Source organism: Melopsittacus undulatus, chromosome 9, assembly GCF_012275295.1.
Source record: "Melopsittacus undulatus isolate bMelUnd1 chromosome 9, bMelUnd1.mat.Z, whole genome shotgun sequence".
Lineage (NCBI taxonomy): Eukaryota > Metazoa > Chordata > Aves > Psittaciformes > Psittaculidae > Melopsittacus > Melopsittacus undulatus.
The window spans coordinates 19,862,981-19,884,782 of record NC_047535.1 but is presented as its reverse complement, the minus strand read 5'-3'; the positions used below and the strand labels follow the sequence as shown (position 1 = coordinate 19,884,782).

The 21,802-nt window shown below is 37.1% G+C and overlaps 1 protein-coding gene across 1 annotated transcript in view; it reads right to left on the bottom strand.

The window, feature by feature from the left end:
* Nucleotides 1–572: 572 nt before the first annotated feature.
* WDR72 (WD repeat domain 72) overlaps nucleotides 573–21,802 on the bottom strand; it is a 110,277-nt gene continuing 89,047 nt past the window's right edge. The window contains exons 19-20 of the mRNA XM_005145899.3: nucleotides 6,813–6,911; nucleotides 573–856 (exon numbers count right to left, since the gene is read on the bottom strand). Of these exons, the coding sequence (XP_005145956.1) occupies nucleotides 801–856; nucleotides 6,813–6,911 (155 nt within the window). The 3' untranslated portion in view covers nucleotides 573–800. The remainder of the gene's footprint in view (nucleotides 857–6,812; nucleotides 6,912–21,802) is intronic.

The window sequence follows — 21,802 nt, the reverse complement described above, 5'->3', positions numbered from 1 at the left end:
GCATCAATCCCCAAGAACTTTAGGTGGCCAATGAGTCTAATAAGCTCCAAATATTCTCCAAGCATAATAATATATATTTTTAGAAGACAAAAATATATAGCTGCTTTTCCTGATGAGCACAAATAGAAATTCAATATCATTTCAGAAGAGGTCTCCAATCAGCTTCCAACTTCATATTGGTACTACATTTCCAGAGGTGACGGTGATGGCATTATTTATAGAAAAGGAAAATTCGCATCCTAGATACCACCAGATTTATAATCAATTTCCCATACTCTTCTCTGCAAATAACATTTGTTGTATTTTAGTTGTTTCTAACTACTCCATGTTCATTCCTTCAAATGCAAACAATTTTTCTAATTATTTCAAATGCGTTTGCTTTTGATCAGTGTTAAAATGTTACTGGAAATAAAAGCCAGAAACAAGGAGAGAGAAAAATTTAAATTTTATGTATATAAAAGATTATTAAAACTGATGCAAATTTTTATGATAACAGTTCTAAGATTTGTGATCATTAGATAAACTAGAGAAAAACATCTAAAAATAAAGAGTTGATATTTTCTGTGCTAGAACTATCTAAATTTAGTTGAATAAATATAAAACTATTAGTGATGGAAGTGTGAATTGAAGACAATAAATCAGTAAAATAAAGCTGATCTTATGGAATGTATTTCTCCTGAAAATGAATTGTTAAATGCACACAATAACAACTACAATAAGCCATTTCATGTCCAGACCACATATATTCTTTCTTGGTTGTTCTTGTGCATCTTCTAATTCTTCTGGCTGTGCAGGTTTTTCTAACACACCTTACAGGAGCACACCTTAGATATCCAGGGATGTGACTTCATGTCATCTGGAAAAGAAATGTATTCATGTGCCTTAAAGATTTTACAATTTGAGGTAAGAGGCAAGATTTGTTTTTTAAAAAATAAATCACTTTACAAACTTTTTATAGAGTAATAAGATCTATAATTTTTGTAACAGAATGAAAACTTTCAGCACTATCATGCTAGTGTTAACAAATATCAAAAGTCTACCTCCAGAAGACTCTTTACACTATAATTGCTACAGCACAGGGGGCAAAATGGAACCCAGAAGAGCTCAAGAGAAGAAATGGCATTCCTCAAAAATTTTCACCTGAACAACCTTCTCCTTTTTCTTCCTTTTTTTTTTAAAGGAAAATATTCCAGCAGATCAGCAGAGAGATCATTTCTGTTTTAAAGTAATAGATCATTGATGTTTCCTCTGCAAATGTAAGTTTCAAATTATGTGTATTTTCTTTCAGCAGAAACAATCATACAATAGCTGTACACAGAAGTAATAGGAAGTTACACCAATGAGACACTATATTTTAATTCTGTCATGCCTTATTAGAATTCCACAGAAGAACACTCGCAATCATCAGTTTTCTGCTCTATGATTTCTTCTTATTTCACATATTTTAATACTTATAACCTGAGTTTTAAATATTACTTGTATCAGGAACACTGCCTAAACAGATGCAACACCTTCTATGAGTCCATGATTATGAAGAAAGCTTTACACACTGCATTTTCCCAGTCTAATGGATATCTTGTACATTTATCATATCATCTATCATCTCTGTCTCTCTGTGTCCTAGAGACAGAGGTACATGTTTTCCTAATGTCCACTGTGTAGTCTTCCGGTTTTACCATTTGATTTACTATTTAAAACAAAACCAAACCTGTGACTCAAGATACTAATAACCTAAAATGCTGGTAGTTTGTGACACTGCATCTACTGCAGTGGAGCTCTTACAGGTTCATCTCTGCCTGCATTCCAGAAATTCTCTTTGGAATAATTCCTAGGCACAACCACTGAGCAGTATGGGTGATCAGTGCCTGAGATCAGCAGGCTGCCCCTACATTGCATCCTAACCCTTTTTATTATCATCATCAACAACCTCAAGGACTCGAGTCCACAATCCGTCCTACTTGTCATGATGATGCAGATAGAGAAAATCATGCTTTTCTAGGGGGTTTCATACTTGGAAATTTACTGTATATTTATTTTTACATTCTGCCTGTGCACTGATAAACAGCCATATTGGTGACACAGGGATGATTTCAATAACATTCTCTCCAGTGGATGAAACATGGAGCTGGCAAGTGAATATTCAATAGAGTAACCATAACCTGCCTGATAACAAGATAGTCACAAGTTTATTGCTGTATTTTTAAGCACATTGTGGCTAATAAAAATCTGTTCTTGATACATACTCATTTCTATTTGCTGCAGTTCTGTCTCTCATAGACTTTATTTCATGGACAGTCAGAGTTCTTTCCCCTCTCTATGCCAAGGTCTATCTACGATAAGCAAGGCTGTGGAAACTGTATAGTCACTATTATTTGCTATTTTTTAATTATTTGCTATTCACCCAGAACCACATTCTGCCTTGAAAAGTAAAAAAAAATAAGAGGGAAAAATTTAATATGGGCAATGTTTCTGGAATGAATGGATGGAAGATACCATGAGCTGCAGAAGGGATCAGCTGACTCAGGTAGAGACTGGCTATTGAAGGCCATAAGCATACAGGACTCTTACAATTTACATGGTTTTCATCCAGAAGATAAAAAACACTGTAATTTCTGTCTACAGCTTCCAACTCAATCTTCCTTTAGGGAGACTCAAATTTCCCCCTATAACCAAGTGAAGTAACAGTCTATTGCCTAGACTACTGCAGTATCTCTGCAGCTCTTCATAGGAGGTGGCTTGTGCTACTGCTTGTAGTGTACTGATTAGGGTGTATCTGGAGTTTGATGCTCAGCCTGACCATAGGACTGAGTAGACTGCTAGAGGGGATATAGCTAGGAGGAAGAAGAGGCCTAGGTTTGGGTCTATGAGGGGAAATGGGACGGGGAGTGGGGAAATAAGAGGCAAAGGACATCTGTGCCTACATTGTTTCCTGTCACTTCAGCTAAAATCTACTGCTTTTTCTCACCAAAGCTGTACTTGCGGAACCCTACTTAGTGGGCTTGCACCACATATGAAAGCTAAGACACCTCAAATTGTGTCAATCCTCTTACATTTTGACTGACAAAATTCAGAGCATTTTCAATCCCCCTAAAATCCTTCTCAAGCAAGTCCCTTTGGACAAAGATGATCTGCTTTCTGGAGGTGTGAATTTTCCACCACTGTTTGTACAAGAAAACCTGAATGAAGAGCTCAGGCCTAGAAGTCTAAGTTACACATCTGTGTTCACTCAGTTGTGGCCTCTTTCTCTGTTTCCCTAAATGTGGAATATTTGTCTGATAAAATGAAAAACATTGCTGAGAATATTTATTTTTACTAAAGAAGCACTCTAAGGTATAGTGAATTCTTTATAGGGGGTTGATATGATCAAAAGTAAAGTTCTGTAAAAGCTGATGTAATTCTTATCTGATTATTATGTTCAAGGCCAAAGCAGAGACAAGTTTCAAAAGCTACGGCTTTGCATGTCAAACAGAAGTAGTCCTCAGCATGGGGGGAAAATGGCAGTGATAAACCTACTATTAGGCATCTGGGAGAGAAACCCAGCATCTCCTCTGTGTGTGGGCTAAAATAGACATGAGCTACTATCACAGATAATGGCAGCTTGTAGGCACATGAAGGGAGCAACTAAAATCCATTTCACTTAGACAAGAAACTGCAGTCTGATATTTACCTGTGTCCATCACATGTGAAAAGTGTTTAGTGTGAATTATCCAAGAGAAAAGTGCAGGTTGAGGGGTTTTATTACCTATCTGAGAGTAGGTCTGATCACACATTGAATACAAAAAATCACAGGTAAATCTCAGATTGGTGTTTTGGGTAGTCAAATGGATTCCTGCTATTCATCTGAGTATATGCCTTTTTCTACAATTGCTGGAGGCCCACATCCAGAGCAGTGAGAACATGTTCAGGACATAGAAAATGTGGAAGTGAAATAAGCACAGTAAGCTTTATGTGATTTCAGGAAATTAAGATCACTTTTAAAATAAGTCTCAGTCTCATTTCAAGGTTAGAGACTGCTCCTTTCACCACTAGAAAACACAATGCACAGAGATGTCTGTTAATGGCTGCTCTAGAGCCTTCCTGATTCTTGTGGAAGTTGTAATAAAGGACCCTTTCTAGGAATAGCTGGAATTCCTTGTCATATTTTCACCTTTTCCCCATCAGAAGAGATAAGAAAATTAATGTATTTCCTAACACCTTTTTTTGAACATATGACAACATAGCGTAAGTGAAGTGGAAGAGGCTCCGCAAAGCACACACAGTGACTTGAAAATAAAAAAACTGCAAAATGGAGTTTGTAAGTTTCCCCAGACTTTCAAAGATTTTAAAGTCAGAGGCTGCACCAAACCAAATGCTGACCTCCCAGGCACTCTCAGATTCCAAGATACAATTCAAAGTTAATGCACCTGAGAAATACTAGAGAAAATCATAGCCAACGAATTGTCATATTATTGTTTCAATGTTTGCTACTAAAAGTAAATGGTAAGTTTTAGCAAATGTATTGTGTTACCAAGTCTTTCCTTTCAAACAAGCACTTCTGTCAGAAGTGTCTTAATTTCTTATCACAGAATTTCATCCGCACAAGGAGCAATAAATAATTCATGTTCCTAGCTCTTTGTTGTGTGTCCCTGAACTGCACAGAGCTGGAAGGCTGACAGCTGTGTCAGGACAAGCACCAAAGATCTGACATGACAAGTGACTAACAAGTTTCTTTCAGTCTATAGTGAAAGGAGACAATGGCATAAAGTGCAAAACCGAAATCCTGAAACAAAATGAAACTGTTTCTTTCTCTTTACCTAAGTGTTTGCTATGAGCTTATTTCCGACCCATAACCTCTGGTCATTTTATAGTACTGCCCAACCCCCTTTACTCCTCACATTCGCCTGGCCATTTACGCCTGTCCACGGATCAATATGAGCAATTCTTGGAGAAATACGATGTCTCCATGACAACCAAGCCACAAATTCTCAGTGGAAAGCAGTGAGACCAGTAGTGAAATCTCCTGAGGTTTTCAGACCTATAAGACAAGATGTCTTAAAATGCAGGAATGGACAGAAACAAAAGCCAGAGTAATTCATTGTTTATTACTAGTTTAATGATGTCAGATGGACCGAATGGAACTCAGTTTTTAAGTTTAGATGCTTTATCAACATGTATTTTTGCCAGTCAATATCTCCTCCTGACAGGCTTTTATCCTTTCCAGTACTTCATACAGATATGCAGAGTACAGAATTGGATATTCAAGTTCCCATCCAAATGTGTACACTTTGCCACACAAAAGTAATTTAAGGTTAAAATTAATGTTATCTTTAAGGTACGTGAGTTCTTTATCTGGACACTTTAGTGTCACCTCTTTTTTAATTTTTAAAGTCTTTAAATTCTTTCTCACTTCAGAATAATCACAACTTGGACAATCCACATTTTTGCCCATAGTCATCATTGAAGGGACTATAGAGAGTTTCTGAAGGAGCTGTCATGCACCACCGCAGGTATGGTAAGGAACCAAACTTGGCTCCTTCCTGAGCAGATTATGTATTTCTTTCTAAATCTCATGCTGGTTTCTGCTGTACAGTGCTGAGTCCAAGCCTATGTGGCTTTAAAACGAATATGCATTTACAATTCATTGGTTTCAATTATTCTAACATATACTGGTGTTGATTTCTGTGGAAAAGATGAAAAGGGAATGTAGTTCAAATTGGGTATATGACAGCAGTTGAACTCCCAAGGAATCTTGGAGAAGTGGAGTGTGCTGAAATATAATCCCCCAGACATGGGTCCTATCTGGGTTCTGAGATGACTTAGGGGACCTGACATGGATTTCAGACTGCACCCTTTGACTGAAAATTAAATCTCAGCAGTGTTCCTTGGGGAAGGATCAGGGGACTGTTGGCAGCTGCCCCCTGTCAGCACAGGCTGCAAGATTTGGAAATCTCTTAACTAAGCTGACAGGCCACAGAGACGATGAATCAAAAATATGATACACGGATCAGCACACAAAGATGCAAGAGGGTACACAGAGACCAGATAAAGCAGGGAAGGGAAACAGCAAGTGAAGAAAGATGTTTAACTCTTTCACTAATGAGTACTACGTGCAGGTTACGTATGTGGGGTATGTGGGTCAAACTCACAGTTTGCTTAAAAGATCTTAGTATTTAGTCACAAAGAATGTTTTTAATCAGCTGTGACTTGATACACTTTATATTTAATTGTTTCCCTTTGGGATTCATTTAATAAATTTTGTAGTTGTTCCATAATGAGAAAGATAATGAAACTACATGAAGATAAATCTTTTAGTCACCAAAAAGGATGCACTCTATGGATGTTCTTGTATTTAGCTGAATCAATGTTAAAAGCCATTAAAATGAAATAAGGATTGTGAGCTGATTTAAAGAAACGACCAAGCTATTTAATGCCACCAATTTTCTTTCCCCCAGAAATACAGCATTTGAATGTCTGCTGCTACACTCAACTGCAGTATATACAGTCCTTCTAATTTTTCATAATCTCATGCTACCTTCAAAGGGTCAGACACTGTACATATATTAAGTAAGCAGTGTAGTCCAAAACTAATTATAATGAACTAGTAGTGTCAGCTTTCTTTTTGGTCATAAAGCCTTTATCCTTTCTAAGACCTGAATTCTTGATGAAAGAGGAAAGGATAACAGCTCCACACTGTGACCCCTGGAGGTGACCATTAATTTGACATTGCAGCTGCTAAAAAGGAAACAGCATTACAATGTGATTTTTTTACACACCCAAAAGCTGTGTCAGATTTATCACTTGATACTTGGTGTCTGTCTTTAAATGCCTCTCACCTGGACTCTCAGACTCTTCCAAGACGCATCTGTCAGGCGTATCCTCCACATCTTGGAAGTTTGCCGAGTTGGAGCTCTTGTCATGCTTCAGCGCACTGACTGGAGCAATACAGAACAAAAACAGGGGGAGGGAGAAATGTAATGTATTCACAAACAAACACTTCCTGGCTTTCTGCAGAGCTTTCAATGCTGAAGACATAATTTGTAAACACAAATAAGAGATGGAAATAAAACAGAAACTCAATGTACTTATATGCAACCACAGCACAGTTGAAAAATCTATAGACAAGAATTCATTCAGGGAGAAGTCTGAGGTAGTGGCTTAAATGTGATCCCTTTGAAGGAGAAAATCAGTTTTTTCTTACAGAATCCTAAAATCATTAAATAAATTAGAAGCCATAAAAAGTGTTCATCTGTTTCACCAAGGAAGCCAGTAAACAATTGTAACCACTGCAGTCATTCACTAGGGAGAGAAATGGTGTTAGTTTTAAGATGAAAATATGTTGTATATAACAAGCTAAAATGTGTCATAAAATCAGTGATAATGCCAAAGTGTGGTAAAAACCAGACTGAGTTATGCTTTAGAGATTGCCCAATTTGATTTCTTCTTTTACTTAATTGCTAAAATCATTTCCATTTCAAAGCAGGTAAATATTTTCATGAAAACAATTATTTGTCTGCGTAGGACAAATCCCACATAAGTCTTCCTGAACAGAAGAGAGGTATATCCCTTGTCAGTGTCCTCTCTTCTGCTCCTTGTCATCATCTGGAGCCACAAACACAGTCTGAAGATCAAATACAGTTATTAAACACTACTGTATAGAAAAGCACAGTAAAGACTCAATCTCAGTTTTTCAGTCCAATTAAAACTCTTAGCTCATCCCCTTTCTTAGGAAGATAATGATTACAAGGAAATATTTATTTTTTCCTAATACTAAGCAAGGTTCCAGACTTCCATGTGGATGGGGATACCAACAGCTATACACAGTCTCGGTGTAGTTTTGTTCTGTTCTTAAAGCAAGAAATTGGTTCTCTCATAACTTTGGGTGGCTTTTCTTTATATACTATTTTATTTTACCAAATGCATATTTGCTGCAGGATCACTTCATTTAAACAGCCATTTAAATTTCCCAAAATTATGAGTGAATCAACAAGGCCTCAGGGCATTATTCAGACAGGAAGAGCTCAAAGGACACATATTCCACTCCAGTGCTTTGCACTTTCACTCAGTTTGGAGCTATTGATCCCAGGTCACCAAAAGGTTCCATAATTTTTGACTCCTGCATCTATACAGAGTCTGTTTGAAGCAATCAGAGCTTCCATACAAGTGTGGAATTAGATCCTTGAAAATACAATATTAAAAAATGATAAATAATAAAATCTACTATAGTGACACCATGCATTTCACCTTCAAACAAACAAACAAACCAACAGAAGCCAGTAGGCTTTGCTTAAAAACCTGCCTTGGACAGCAACTAACCATCCAAGATTAAAACTCTGCTTGGGTAAAGGAGGAACACTGGTTAAATCTCTAGGCTTACAAAAAGCCAGTAGGCTGGTATCAATGGTCAGCATGTTCACATGAAGTGGATTTTCAGTTCTTGTCTCTGCCATGGAAGTGCTGACATGATAATCTGCATGAGGTGAGTTGATGCCAAAGAAAAGCTTACAATAAATACCAAATGTTCTCATTTACATGTGAAAATAGTATGATATGTGCAGGAAGAAATGTCTTCAAAGACATCTGTACTTTTCTCTGTTTCTTCCTCCATGTAAATGGTTTTCCATTACACTAACCAAAGGCCAGAATTCCCACTTTAAGAAAGAAAACTTGGAAAATGCAAGTGCACATACTATGTTTTCGAAACATTGTTTTGTGCCAAATCTATGAAAACATTCTTTCTGGCACAGTTCTTCCCATTCAGCAGTCAGCTCCACTGTGCTGTCATAGATTGAGTCGTAACAGCTGCATGAATTTAAAAGTCAGAACTGCTCTGAAGTAGAACAATTGGAAAATTTCCAACAGAGTATAAAAGGTGGCTATGCCTCTGCAGACAAAGAGAAAATCATAGGAGGTGTCTCCTCCAACACACAAAGCAGTGACCCAAGATTCAGAACAAGCCTTTCAAAGTGAGTTGTGTGTTTTCACCCAGTGAAGAACTCTTATAGTGAACCAAGAGGGGAGATGCTTTCACAGCACCAAGCACCAGTGTCAGAAGATGGCAGGTACTTCCCTTGCTGGAAGTCTGTGCTTTAATTGCTCTTGAACAGGACTAGGACAAACCTTGTCAAGCGCCCTCCCATTGTCCCAGACCCTGTCAGCATAAGTTATATAATTTAAACTGACCTGCTTGATTTTACAACAAAGCAGAGCTGAGCAGGTGTTTTTTAGTGAAGGTACCACCTGAGAAATAACTCAGAACATAAATGAATAAAAGTAATCTAGAAGCAGGTCCACACAGATGAGACACATCAGAAGGAAGGTGTGAAGTGAACAAGAAAGAAACAAAGACAGGCTGGCAAGATCCTCTGACAAAGCTGGGGGATCTCCCGTTGATATGCTTGAGTAGAGATTGAAGAGATTTGAGAAGATTCAGGAGAGGATGAAGTCACTGAAAGCCAAGAAAGACAAAAATGATAAAAAAAGGGATCACAGGCAGAGCGGATAATGCTGACAAATGACAAAAACTCATGCTGAAACACTCACATGAGTAGCTGGTGGCAAGGAGTCATTAGGAACAGTTTAAAGGAGTGGAAAGCGTGGATGGAAAGGGTTTTTAGAAGGACAGAGAAGCAGACCTCTGCTTCTGCACAGCCTGTGTAAAAACAGCTCCCAGAGAACATGGGTCAGCAGGAGAGAGTGAAGGAAGGAAAGTGTGTAGTTCAGAACAGCAGGAGACAGGCCCAGACAGGCTCAGATCAGGTCACTGCTGTGAGTGAGGAATGTGTATCTTAGCCCTGTCACTTCCTCAGAAGTACACGTCTCCCTAGATAAAACACACGCAAATAAACTTCACCACAGCCTAGTTTGTGAAGTTACACAATGAGCGTATGCGATGAGCAAGAAAGGGAATTAGGAGAGACCTTTAGCACTTTCTCTCTTAAAATATCAGATGACACACTCAATTTGGAGAGGAAGGTTGCTTAAAAATATCATAAAAGAACAAAGGGAACTGAAAAGTCAAAAATAAGGATGGAACAGACTGGCCCACATCCAGAGTGAAAGGAAAAAATGGCATTATATAATAATAAAAAAAATGAAAGCATCTTAACCCTGAGACCTACTTTACTGTATTTTCCTTTAGGGAAACAAGATTTTATGTGCAAATGTCAATAGGGGAAATAGAGGATGCTGACGGAATTTAAGTTATTTAAACATAACAGTGTGATCTTTATTCATTCTGAGGATACTCTGTCCTACTTTGGTTTTAAATGGACCTTAAAATTACTTTTGCTTCCATGTGAAAGCTAATTTTTGTAGCCAAAGTGATGTAAATGTCTAAAGCATAAATGAGCCCCAAATCTACAAGTCAGAAAAAAAGTAAAGAAACAACAATCTCTCCTATAACAACTCCAATGACATTTTTTTTCTATTCAGTATGGTGTCATTTCAATTATTATATGGAAAGTAGGAATTACCTTTGTTAGTACGGAAATAAGGAAAAGCGACAGATTTAACTGGGGCAAATGACCTTGAACTTAGCATGTAAAAATGACATAAATCTTCATTGTACAGGATCAATCTTGAGAATAGTGGCAATTTTTTCTGATTCATCTTAATAAGCTTTTAAGAGTTGTTTACTGAACTTGATAGCTCTCTTATATTACTGAAACAGAAAAAGACATTAAAAAATAGGTATGGCACTTACAATAGTAAAAGAATGTCATAAGATTGTAGTATTCAATGAAGCATGTATTTAAATAGTTTAATCTATATAAAATTCCACAAAATGAAACCAAACTATTCCTTAAAAGAGATCACAGCCTGCTTGCTGATCAGTCAATGAAAGAACAGTCTTTGTGTGAATGAACTGTTGAATTATAAGCTGTTCTTTGTAAACATACCCTAATCAGTAATTACAGCAACAACTCATCACTATCATTTCTTTCTTCATGTTCTGTTCAAACTCTGAAAATATCACACACTAAAGCCTAAATAACCTGCTCTGCACACCAATTTTCAGAGGGCAGACACTGGAGAGAGAAGTCAGCATAACACAGGTGAATAAACCAGTTAGAATTTTCTGATAAGATGCCTTTGTATTGATAAGGTGGATTAGTAACTTAAACAGTCTGTCTGCAGAGAAAACAAGAACTTATTTGTTATTCAAAAGAATCAGATAAGGCAAGATTATTTTTTAATAAAAAAATATTAGGCAATATAGGCTATAGATGATAAATATATTTAAGGTCCAGGGCAGAACACAAAGCAACCTGAATCTAAATGAAACTGCATGAAAAAAAAAGCTGCAAAGGGAACAAAATGCTGGTATTTTTTATTTCATAAGTGGATAAAACAGTTGTGCTGCAATGCCACTTGTAAGATGCATGGGATCTATGGGCGCCTACCATATTATATCTAAGAAGCTTAATGGCGAGCGGGGCAATAAATGCTTTGAGTAGTATTTTAAAAAGCAGATTTCACAGATACTATAAAAAGTGTAAGAACAGCGGTACTTGCTGAGACCAAGTATCATCAAGGTCGGACTCCCAACAATCACACAGTAATACTCCTAAATGCCAATTTGAAATCCATGGAATTCCAAAAGTTTTTTTTCTTTAAATATTGACTAACCCACAGTTATTCCACAAACTCCTCAAGTTTCTCTTAGACACAGAGAATTTCCCCTAAACACATAGAATTTCCACATCCTTAACATCTTACTCCCTAACTTGTCTTAACATGGTGAGCTCCATTGCTTTACCACATAGGTAGGCATTTTGTTTGTTTGCACATGTCCCTATTAGATTAATGTGAAACTTACTCTTGTGAGAGAAAAGGAATGTGCATGAGCCCTCCGCACTCTCTCCATGATGCTTGTGACTGAACAGTCCTTTGGTTTTACTCTCTTTTAAACATTTCTTTTCCAGGTTGAAGATTACTCTCCTACTTAGCTTTTTGTGAGTATTTTGAGGCCAACCAAAAAGGTTTCACTAACACAAAAATGTGCAAAACAGTCATGAAATATTAGCATCACTCACCCCAGTCACCTGGAAACAGAAAAAGCAGATAGTGAAGTTACACTGTCCAGTATGGAGCACCCATCCTTCTGCTAGGGTGGCAGCACTCTCTGCTGAGCAGAGCAGGGAGTCGGGTAGGCTGGGGATGTGCCCTTGATAGCACCAGTGCTGAGTACAGCACACGGATTGCTTCACAGGTTTTACAGGTGATATTCCTGTTTACAGGGCCTGCTACTGTGCCTGCTTTTGTTGCCACTGCACAAACGCTGTTGACTCATGCTCAGCTTGTGATCCAGATTCTTTTCTGAGAAACTTACCTTGCTATTTCTTCCCCATCCTGTCTCTTTGCAGAAGATTAATCCCACCTCAGTCTAGATCCTTGCTCTTGTCCTTATTGAATTGAACCTTATTTTTTCTCCAGACCATTTCTCAGGCCATATAAACCACTAATTCGTCTCACTAACAGAAGACATCAGTTGCTGGTCCTTTCATAATTTTTAGTGTCATTAAAAAAACCCCTGCACTGGTGTCTGCAGTTGTCATTTAACTGAGAATGGCCGGTTGTTACCTTCTATGATTAAATATCACAGTGGCCCGATTTTCATTGCATTTTAATTTTAAAAAGAGAAATTAAAAAATTAACCTGGAGAAACACATTATTAGCCTAAAGTGAGTGCTGCAGCATATGGAAGTTGGAACTGTCCTTGAGAAAAGCCAGTATGGAATAAGTCAAACTGGAAGCTACAGTGATTTAATCCATTACACTGAATGCAGAATTAGGACCTCAGTGTGCAGAAATACTAACCCATGCACCTGAGCTTGCTCTTGCACTGTGTGAAGTCACATGCAAACAAAGCTCATTCCACTCACTAACTGAACTGCAACTAAAGAACATTTTTTCTTCTGTAGTGTGAGGCTTCTTTTAAGGTTTCTGTATATTTTAAATTACTAAAGCTCCTGAAACTTCATTTTCCTCCCTCCCTGTATGGCTGAGGACAGCATTGCTCCACACAGGAAAACTGAAATTTTCAGTGAATCTTTTCCCAATATACCTTGAAGTTTTATTCACCCAGAGGGACTTCCCTATTTCACTCAACTAAAATATAATGGCATGTAACAAATTATGTTCTCAAAGGACATCCCATTTTTGTTTCATTAGTGCAATGAAACATTCACTCAATTTTAAAGCAGTTGCCTTGATCTTAGTTGTGATTTATACCAGAATGTATCCATGTATTCTGTGCAGTATATATAATAAAACACCTAACTAGTTAAACTCGTCTCAGTGGGTTCTGTTGCAAGAAATAAAATACTTTCCCATAATATTCCACACAATGTTCACAGCACAGCTCTGTAGCACACACTGCAGTAAAACTCAGGGGCATTTAAAAAATGGATTTTTAAAGAATTATTATTATTATTCTTAAAGGATTTAAATAATTAAATCTTCTGTCATTATACACTCACTGCTTTTTCTTCTCAATGTCCTCCTCAGCTAGCAGGCCCAAATTTCTTTTTTCCAGCATCACTAAATGTGTGGTAATGCAGGTTTAACCAACGTGATCATATGTGATCAACATGACTAATTTCCCTCCCTTTCTCTTTCCCCCTAACCTTAACAACCCTCCTCCCAACCCCTCCAGTAACTGTGAGGCAACAGAGAAACAATTTTTACAGGAACTGGTAAGGAAGGCCAAATTTTCAGTTCTGATAATCAGCAGATAATCAGCTTTGGGTTTGTTTCTGAACTGAAGCACAGAGCATCCTGTCACCTGTCCCCTTCTCTAAAAATATACAGCAAAATCTGCCCTGGTTTCTGCTCATTAGATCAATGGTGTGGGAGAGTACATAGGACAGATACGGCTGCTTATCAGTGTATCAGTAGCTTCTATAAAACCAACGAATAAAGAAATACTTCATGCTTTTAAAATCACAGTATTGACATTATTATCTTCATGACAGTGGATTGATTTGGTATTCAAGCAGAAAAGCATTAATCAGGGGATTTCCAGAGGGTTCTGGTTCAGTCCATTTCTACAGAGGAATTCTAGCTGTATATTACTTTAATTTGCTTTTAAAACCAAAATGAAACGCAACTGCGCAGCACAGTTATGGCACTGACATATCCCTGTGCATAATGTGAATGTTACAGCTTGCGTACTTTTCCTTTCTCTCGATCAAAGCTGTCCAAATAGCTTAATCCATGGGAAAAAAAAATATACACAGAGCCTCTTCATTAATCTCTTCTGGCCAGATTATTGTTATTCTTTTGCATTATGGCCTTGAAGATGTATTACTGATAGGGAGGTAAAGCCAACTGCAGCACAGCATGAGTCTACTGAATGGCTGCTGTATGAAAGTGGAAGTACTTATTTCCAAGACATTTCTGTGATGCTCCCTACTGTTAAAATGTTATCTGACTTAAAAAGATTTTCAGTTCAATTGTAAGCAATAAGTAAACTCAGGCATAACAGTACTGTATACTGAAGAGTTTCACTAGCTGGTCAAACAGGCATTATTCCAAGAAACTAATGTTGTATAGGACTGCTTCCTGGTGGCTGAGACCTCTGATTGGCAAGAGACTGGACTTTTCAGTCAGCAAGCTAGTTACCCATGGATGTGGCTCAAGGCTGACACACAGATTGACTGGTTCACACTAATTTACTTCACACAGATTCCATTTATCTCCTAGAAGATCCCCTGGCAGCAGCTTATAATGGCATATCCTAGGATGCCTGCCTGCATGAGTTTTTAAAGCGGCAGAGCTTGATGAATCTAAATCCAGAAAACAGTTCACAGATTGAGGACTAGGTGCAATCAAAAAACATCAAGTAGCACAGCTGGGACTTGCTAGCTTGCTTGACTGGTTTGAGCAGCTGAGCATTAACTACGCTTGCTTTCCTGCTGGCAGCCCTGTGTCACTAGGACAAATCGGAGCACTACCCAACAGAAAGAAGAAAAAAGAAGGGAAAGAAAAAAGAAAATGGAAGAAAAGTAAAGGAAAGGAAAGAAAAAAGGAAAGGAAAGAGAAAAGAAAAAGAGGAAAGAAAAAGAGAATAGAAAAAGAGAAAAGGAAAGGAAAAAGGAAAAGGGTAAATGAAAGAAAAGAGGGTGAGGAGTGGAGATTATTGCATTGCATGGATACTATTAATAGATGCAAGAAAACCTCATTAGAACATTTAATCTTTATTCAACTGTAGGATTATCAAACTAAATAATTCTCTGGGTAGCAAGTTTTGAGGCTAAGAGTCTAGAAAATATCTTTTGGTCACGCTAACAGTTCCTTGGAAAAAGACCTGAATAAAACTAAAGGCATTTCTTTCCTTTTGAATATAAACCTATAGGCAACCTAGTAATACATGTACAATGAAAAATAGTTACAAAGGTACTGGATTTTATGTTATAAAAAGGTGAGGTAGAGGTCAATGCAATCCCTTGCTTCCATAGTGAATAACAGACTTCAGCAGGAGCAAGCTTATAAACTGTATTTTTAAAAGGACTGAAAATACAGGCTTACACTATAGCTCCTCAACCTCAGATAGACAGAGACTATTCTTTAAAGTCCTTTTCAGAAAGGAATCAAAAATTTATATTATTAGACAATAACATTTGACAGCAAAAGCATTGTGAGAGATCCAAAGCACATTTAGTACTTAGGAGGTTAAAGACTCAGCTGTAGTGCTAGTTGATGAAAAAGTAGGATTAAGGCTTTAGTATGAGTCTTGACATGATCATGTTGTCTGCCTGCTGTCTTAAGCTTCGAAAAACAGCTGGGATCATCTTCGTATAAGCTCCAACTCAAAGATGTTTAAGCAGTTCCAAATCCAATTAAAGAGAGGTAAATATAAGGAAGGGCCCTACTGAGCCCAATCATTTTTTTAATGAAAGCCAGCATAATTGCAGGTTACACAACTCCTTAATCTCACTTTAAACCTAACAGACTGCTGCCTTACAGTGCACATGGCAAGCCCAGTTAAACCAAGCATTCTGTGTTGGTGTGCTTAATTTCTGATCATTATCCTTTATTATCTTACTTGTAATCCTAAAAGCCTATGATTGTGTCCAGATATTTGGCAAGGATTGTACCTGGATATAGAGGGATTCTGCTTGTAAGAGTAATGGATTAATTGGATAGTACTGTATGACTAGTAGATAGTTTGCAGTGAAACTGCTGTGCAGTTCTTAATTTGTGAAGTCCACTTCCTTCTTCTTCTGTCCCTGTCCTTCAAACAAATTGCCTTTTCGAACATTAGCAGTGCTGAGGTAGTAAGCTATCTATTCTCACCACTAACATGGCAGTACTATAGAAATATCACTGCCCTACAGAATAGGCTACTAACTGAAATCCTCTTCACAAAAGTTAATAGAAAATAAGGAAATCCTTTTATTTTTTTTTCAGAGGGATCTGCATGTTCAATATAAAACTGCCTATCTCACATGCATGACCCAATCAAAGTATTATTACTTAAAGGCTTAGAGAATTAGGCCACATATTTTCTATGCAGTGAAGAGATTTTTGAGGTGTGTATATGTGATCAGATTGTGTCAAGGTATGTATACTTAAATGCTTACAGCTAATACCATGAAAGCAAAAATCCACATATGTAATCCTTCTACTTTGTCCTATAAATATGCACAAGGACATTCTCTAAGGATGTAAAAGCAAAATCTCATCAGGGACTACTTCAAATACAGGCTCCTCATGTCTGTAAGAGCAAGAAGGAAATTTAAATGATCACGAGCAAACTGTTTGCAGTAGCTGTGTTACATTATGCATGATTCTTGGGTGCAGAGGATGTAATTAATGATTTCTAGTTACATGGTTAAGATCTGCAGTGAACTCATGTTTGGGGAAGCAAATCAGCATCTGACAAATTTATATAATTTTGTGATTTTTCCCAAACACCATCTCCTAGGAGTTGCTGTCCTTTTTTTGTGTAGGTGGAAATCTATTTTGTATATACTGACAATGATTCTGGACTATGCTACAGGAGCATGAATCTAGATTAACATTAAGGCAGCCACTCTCCTCATGCAATTGAAAACAAAATCTGGACTTTGCTATTCCGTGAATTAATAAGCAGTATTTGTTGATAAGTGTAAGTATCAGGAAGGTGCATTGTTGAATTGATGGATGATACATAATTATATTGCTAGTGAATGTTGACCATTTGTTTCAATTACCACAAAACAGACACAGATTTAAGAAACAGACTCTCCCCTTTAAGCTCCAAAGGATATGTCTCCAGGAAAATGAAGGTTGCATTCCCTCAAATAAGAAGATAAACAGAGAGCTGTGTAGTACTTAACAGATAAAAGATGACCCCTATCTAATACCGCACCTCCACTTCCCTACGCTGAACCTTATTCTTCAGGCCATCAGCAAGATGTATCTGTAAGTGAACAAAAGAGCCTGGACCCTCCACTTTGAGACAGGTAATAAACAAGTAAGACAGACGCTACAGGGATTTCCAAGAAGATAGGCATCTAAGGAGGTGACTGACAAGTGTCCCAGTGGTTCAGAGACCATTTGAAACCACATGTGTGAGGAACTAAAAAGAATGGTTCAAAAAATGCAGATGATCTGCTGTTGATAGGTAAAACATGGTACAAGACCACGTTCTTACTGGAGTTAAGCATCATGGGGGAGATGAAGAGTGAAGGAGAAACACAAGTGTGAGTTCTTACATGCTTTCTTTGCTGCATTCAAGTGCTACATGAGGGTGTGAGGCAGAAACAATCTAGGTGGAGAAGAAGCAGGATTTTTTAAAATGTTAAATTATTTGCACTTTGCTTAAATATAGTTGGTAACAGGAACACGCTGCTCAGTGCTGCCCAACTTAAAAGACTGCAATCAGTTTTGGTACTGTCCCACTTTGACCACAATACTTGAGTCTTTAGTGGTATGAGGTTTCTTTCACTTAAACTAAAAGTTAATACTTTCATATTATCACTTTGCTGTAAGAACTGGGACATTCAGAAAAAAAACATAAAAGGTACCATAAGATTTGCCATAAAATTATGAAGATTGGTGAAATAACATTACGTTCACTGGCTGTATTATTGTGGTAGCCAAGTCACTGGTTAGAATTTGATATTTTGTTGATGTAAGAGCATCAGTTTCTTGTTAATTCTGAAAGCAAAGATCTCTATTGCTCTTTGCTATATACCTAGTCAAAAACATTAGGAATATCTTTATTTAGGTATTCCAAAAACTACCTCTGTCAGGGTGTTGTTTATTTGTGCACATTTAGATTTCAATTCACACATAGAAAAGTCAGGCACACACTGTCTATCTGGAAATGATCCAGTCCTCAACAAGAAATTCCATATGGAAGTGTCCCACCTGTCTCCTGCAGGTACTTCAAATTGTATTGCTAGTATTCTTCCTTTTTACTGGTTGATTTGTTTATGTTCCTACATGCTTTCAACTATCAGCTTGTCTGCACAATCAGAGGTGAATCTAGGGACAGTCGTATATATCCCTTTATATATGGGAGGATAAAAACAAATTTAGTGTTTCAGGGAACAAAACTGCCACTTCAGGAGATCACTAAAGGTTGCACTCCAGCTTGTAAGATGATTGAAGTGGAAATGCCAAAAAGACTCCTGCACATAAAAGGTACAAACATGCAGCAGGACCTTGACTGCAGTTTCAAAAGCACAATGCAATGGCTGCAGCATAATTAACAGAGAACACAGCATTCTTGTAAAATAAATCACAGAATGCTCACTCCCTGCTCAGGGCACTGAGTTCATCTCTGTTAACTAGGTGCACTTTTAAACAAAGCAATAGAGCTGCTCTTGATTTACCGCAACCTGAGTTTGGCCAAGGTGTTTGAGATGAAACAAGCAGTATAGAAATGCTAATGGATGTGTAAAAACGACTAGAACAGATAATGTACACTAAAATGATTTTCCGTAACTAGGCTCAAAAGAGCAGGAGACAAGTCCACTTCTACCAGAATATAATGCACTCTGGAATCTGCCTAAGCTTTTCCAAAATAACCCAATAAACTCTCAGCTCCAAAATAACACCTCAACCTTACTAGTCCAATGACTTGACACAACACAGCTGTAGCACAGCAGTATACACAATTTCAATAATTAAATGCACAAAGCCACCAAAGCTCATAGGCACCCCGGTTTTTGCACATCCCTTATCACAGTCAAATGACAAATGCAGGTGAGCTTCTAGCTATAAACTGCTCCATGGCCTGATGCTTTTTCCAGAGGGGAATAACCTACCTCTGCCACTTTACATCTTCACAGAATTGCAAGAATTCTTGGGGCAGTATATGAAAGAATATCTACAATGCATGTGGCCTATTGGACATCAAGTGTATACAAATAAATCTGCTGATTGTGTAAGGCATTTAGTACCTAGAGTTTGTTAACTAATTTAGAGACATTCTTTGTTCCTAGGAAAACCTGAAAGGCTAAAGAACAGATTAAAATTACTATACCAATGTGAAGAGTTTAACTCAAGTTTAGAAAATTGGGATCCCAGCAGTCTGTTACCATATTGTATTATTATAAAACACATTTACTATATCTGACACTTTTATAGTTGCATTCGCAGCTGCCACTTCAGGCTTCATTCCAAGGGAATCACTCAGTCATTCAGAGCTAAAGGAAAGTGAAAATGTGGTTTAGAAGAACGAACCACGTGTTTTGTTTTAGTTCATGAAGACAGCTATTGAGTGCAAATGAATAGACAGGGCTCACTTTCCTTGTTGTTGTATTTTTATACTCTGACAATGCCATCCACTGAAGAGCAGATTTTTTTTTTAAATCAGTGTCCTCAAACTGCACATTCCTTTTGATGCATATTCATTTTCTTCTCACTTAAGTTTCACTTAACACTCAATGTAAAGACAATAGATCGTCCTTCTTCTTTGTTCATTTAATTCTAGCAGTTAACCCTACTTAATGATAGCAATATGGATGGATACCTGTAAGGACATGTTAAACTTTAAGCAGTTAAACGTTTGTTAAAAGAGAAAGATAAAACTTTTTTCAGTAATCTACTTTGTATTGTTTTCTATAAATATTTCTTCTCATTTAATTCCACAAATTGTTTTTGGCTTCTAACTAACAGTCTTGGTTTCTTTCATCTACAGCAATGGCATGCCATTTTCCACATTTCCAACCTAGATTTTAGAATCTTTGAAATCCTTTTATGTACTCTGAAATGTATCCCTGATCTCATCTGTATACCCACCTTCTGCTAAGTATCTTTCATAGACATGCAATATTCATGATATGTGGAATGATAAATGTCTTTTTTCACTTCATAAAGGACACTGGGATATGTGCTGCAGTATTTTGCAAGTGTTAATGTAGAAGGTGTTTCTCAAACTGTCACATATGGTGACTATTTATTTACTGTGACTGTAACAGAATTTGTGTAATAACAAAGGCTGGAATAGGACCTGGGGTGACCCCACATGTAACAATAAACAGAGATGCCCCTAAAACATTCAAAAGAATACAGAGAAATCTCAACACAGCTCATCTATACTAGAAATAGGTTACTTCTTTGGGAGCATAGTGTGTGCTTAAAAGCAAACAAAATTACATAATGCCTGCAAGATACAGATATTACTTATGAATAAGAGAAACTCTGTACATCAAACTCTACACAGGGCTAAGTACTACACTGTAATGTTAACATCTCACTAACATCCAACAGCTTTAATTTTCAGTTTAAAACAAACCAAACCAAATTCCCCCAAAATATGTTGATAAAGACAGCTATAAAGAGTACAAGACTTAAAGCTAAGAATTTTTTTAAAAGGACTATTACACTGTTATAACTCTCCTCACAACAACTGGACTGCAAGCTTACCACATTCTGAAGAAAACACCTTGTTCCTACCAAATAAATGTACACCTTGACATCTTACCAGCACACAATTATTTCTCTCTGCTAGTGGAAATACCAAAAGAGAATAGCTGAATACTGAATTATGACAGAGTGGCATGTACAAAGACAACTGACTACTGGAATTTGAAACAGTAAATATAAAGTATTCACAACAATTTGAGTATCTGTGAAACTTTATTTTTTGCATAACTATAATTTCATGGCTGCTTGTTTAAAGCACTGCTCTTATTTATACATAGATGGTTGGTTATATTTCAGATATGTATACATTCTGGTACTTAAAGAATATGTATTTTACAGCAATATTAAACATGTCATAAATTCAGTATAGTATTACTAGAAGAAATACATTTCTATGAAAGCTATATAGTCACAGTGTATTGTTGAAGTATATATTGCATTAATACTTTACTGTGCTTATAAATGTTAATATAGGTTATTTGTTTATTACTACGTCAAGGTTATTCATCATACGCAGTGTCAGAAAGCACAAGCTGACATCTCATATTGTCTGCTTCAAGGGCAAGACCAATGTGACCTTTGGCTCCTTCTTTTAAAAAGGATGAAATCATTCCAGAGGAATAATGCTGCACTGCACAGCTCCCTTTAAGAATCAGTCTGGCATTTATGGTTTCCTATTTCCATACAGCACATACTGTAGTATGACTTGTTAAAATCTTGATGGCTAATTTTTGAAGTTTAGTGTTCAAAAACTCCAAAAATATTTTTTTTACTGTCATATCATTTACGTTTTCTATTTATTGCCCATAGAATGAAAATGTCAAATCATCAGTTCTTTGTTAATTTTGCCAGGGTCTTCTTGATTCTCTCTGGGACTGAAATTATGCTGCCAAGTGAGTCCTTAGATCAAGACTGCATTTGTAATCAGAAAATATTTAAAAAATATTCTGGACTTAGT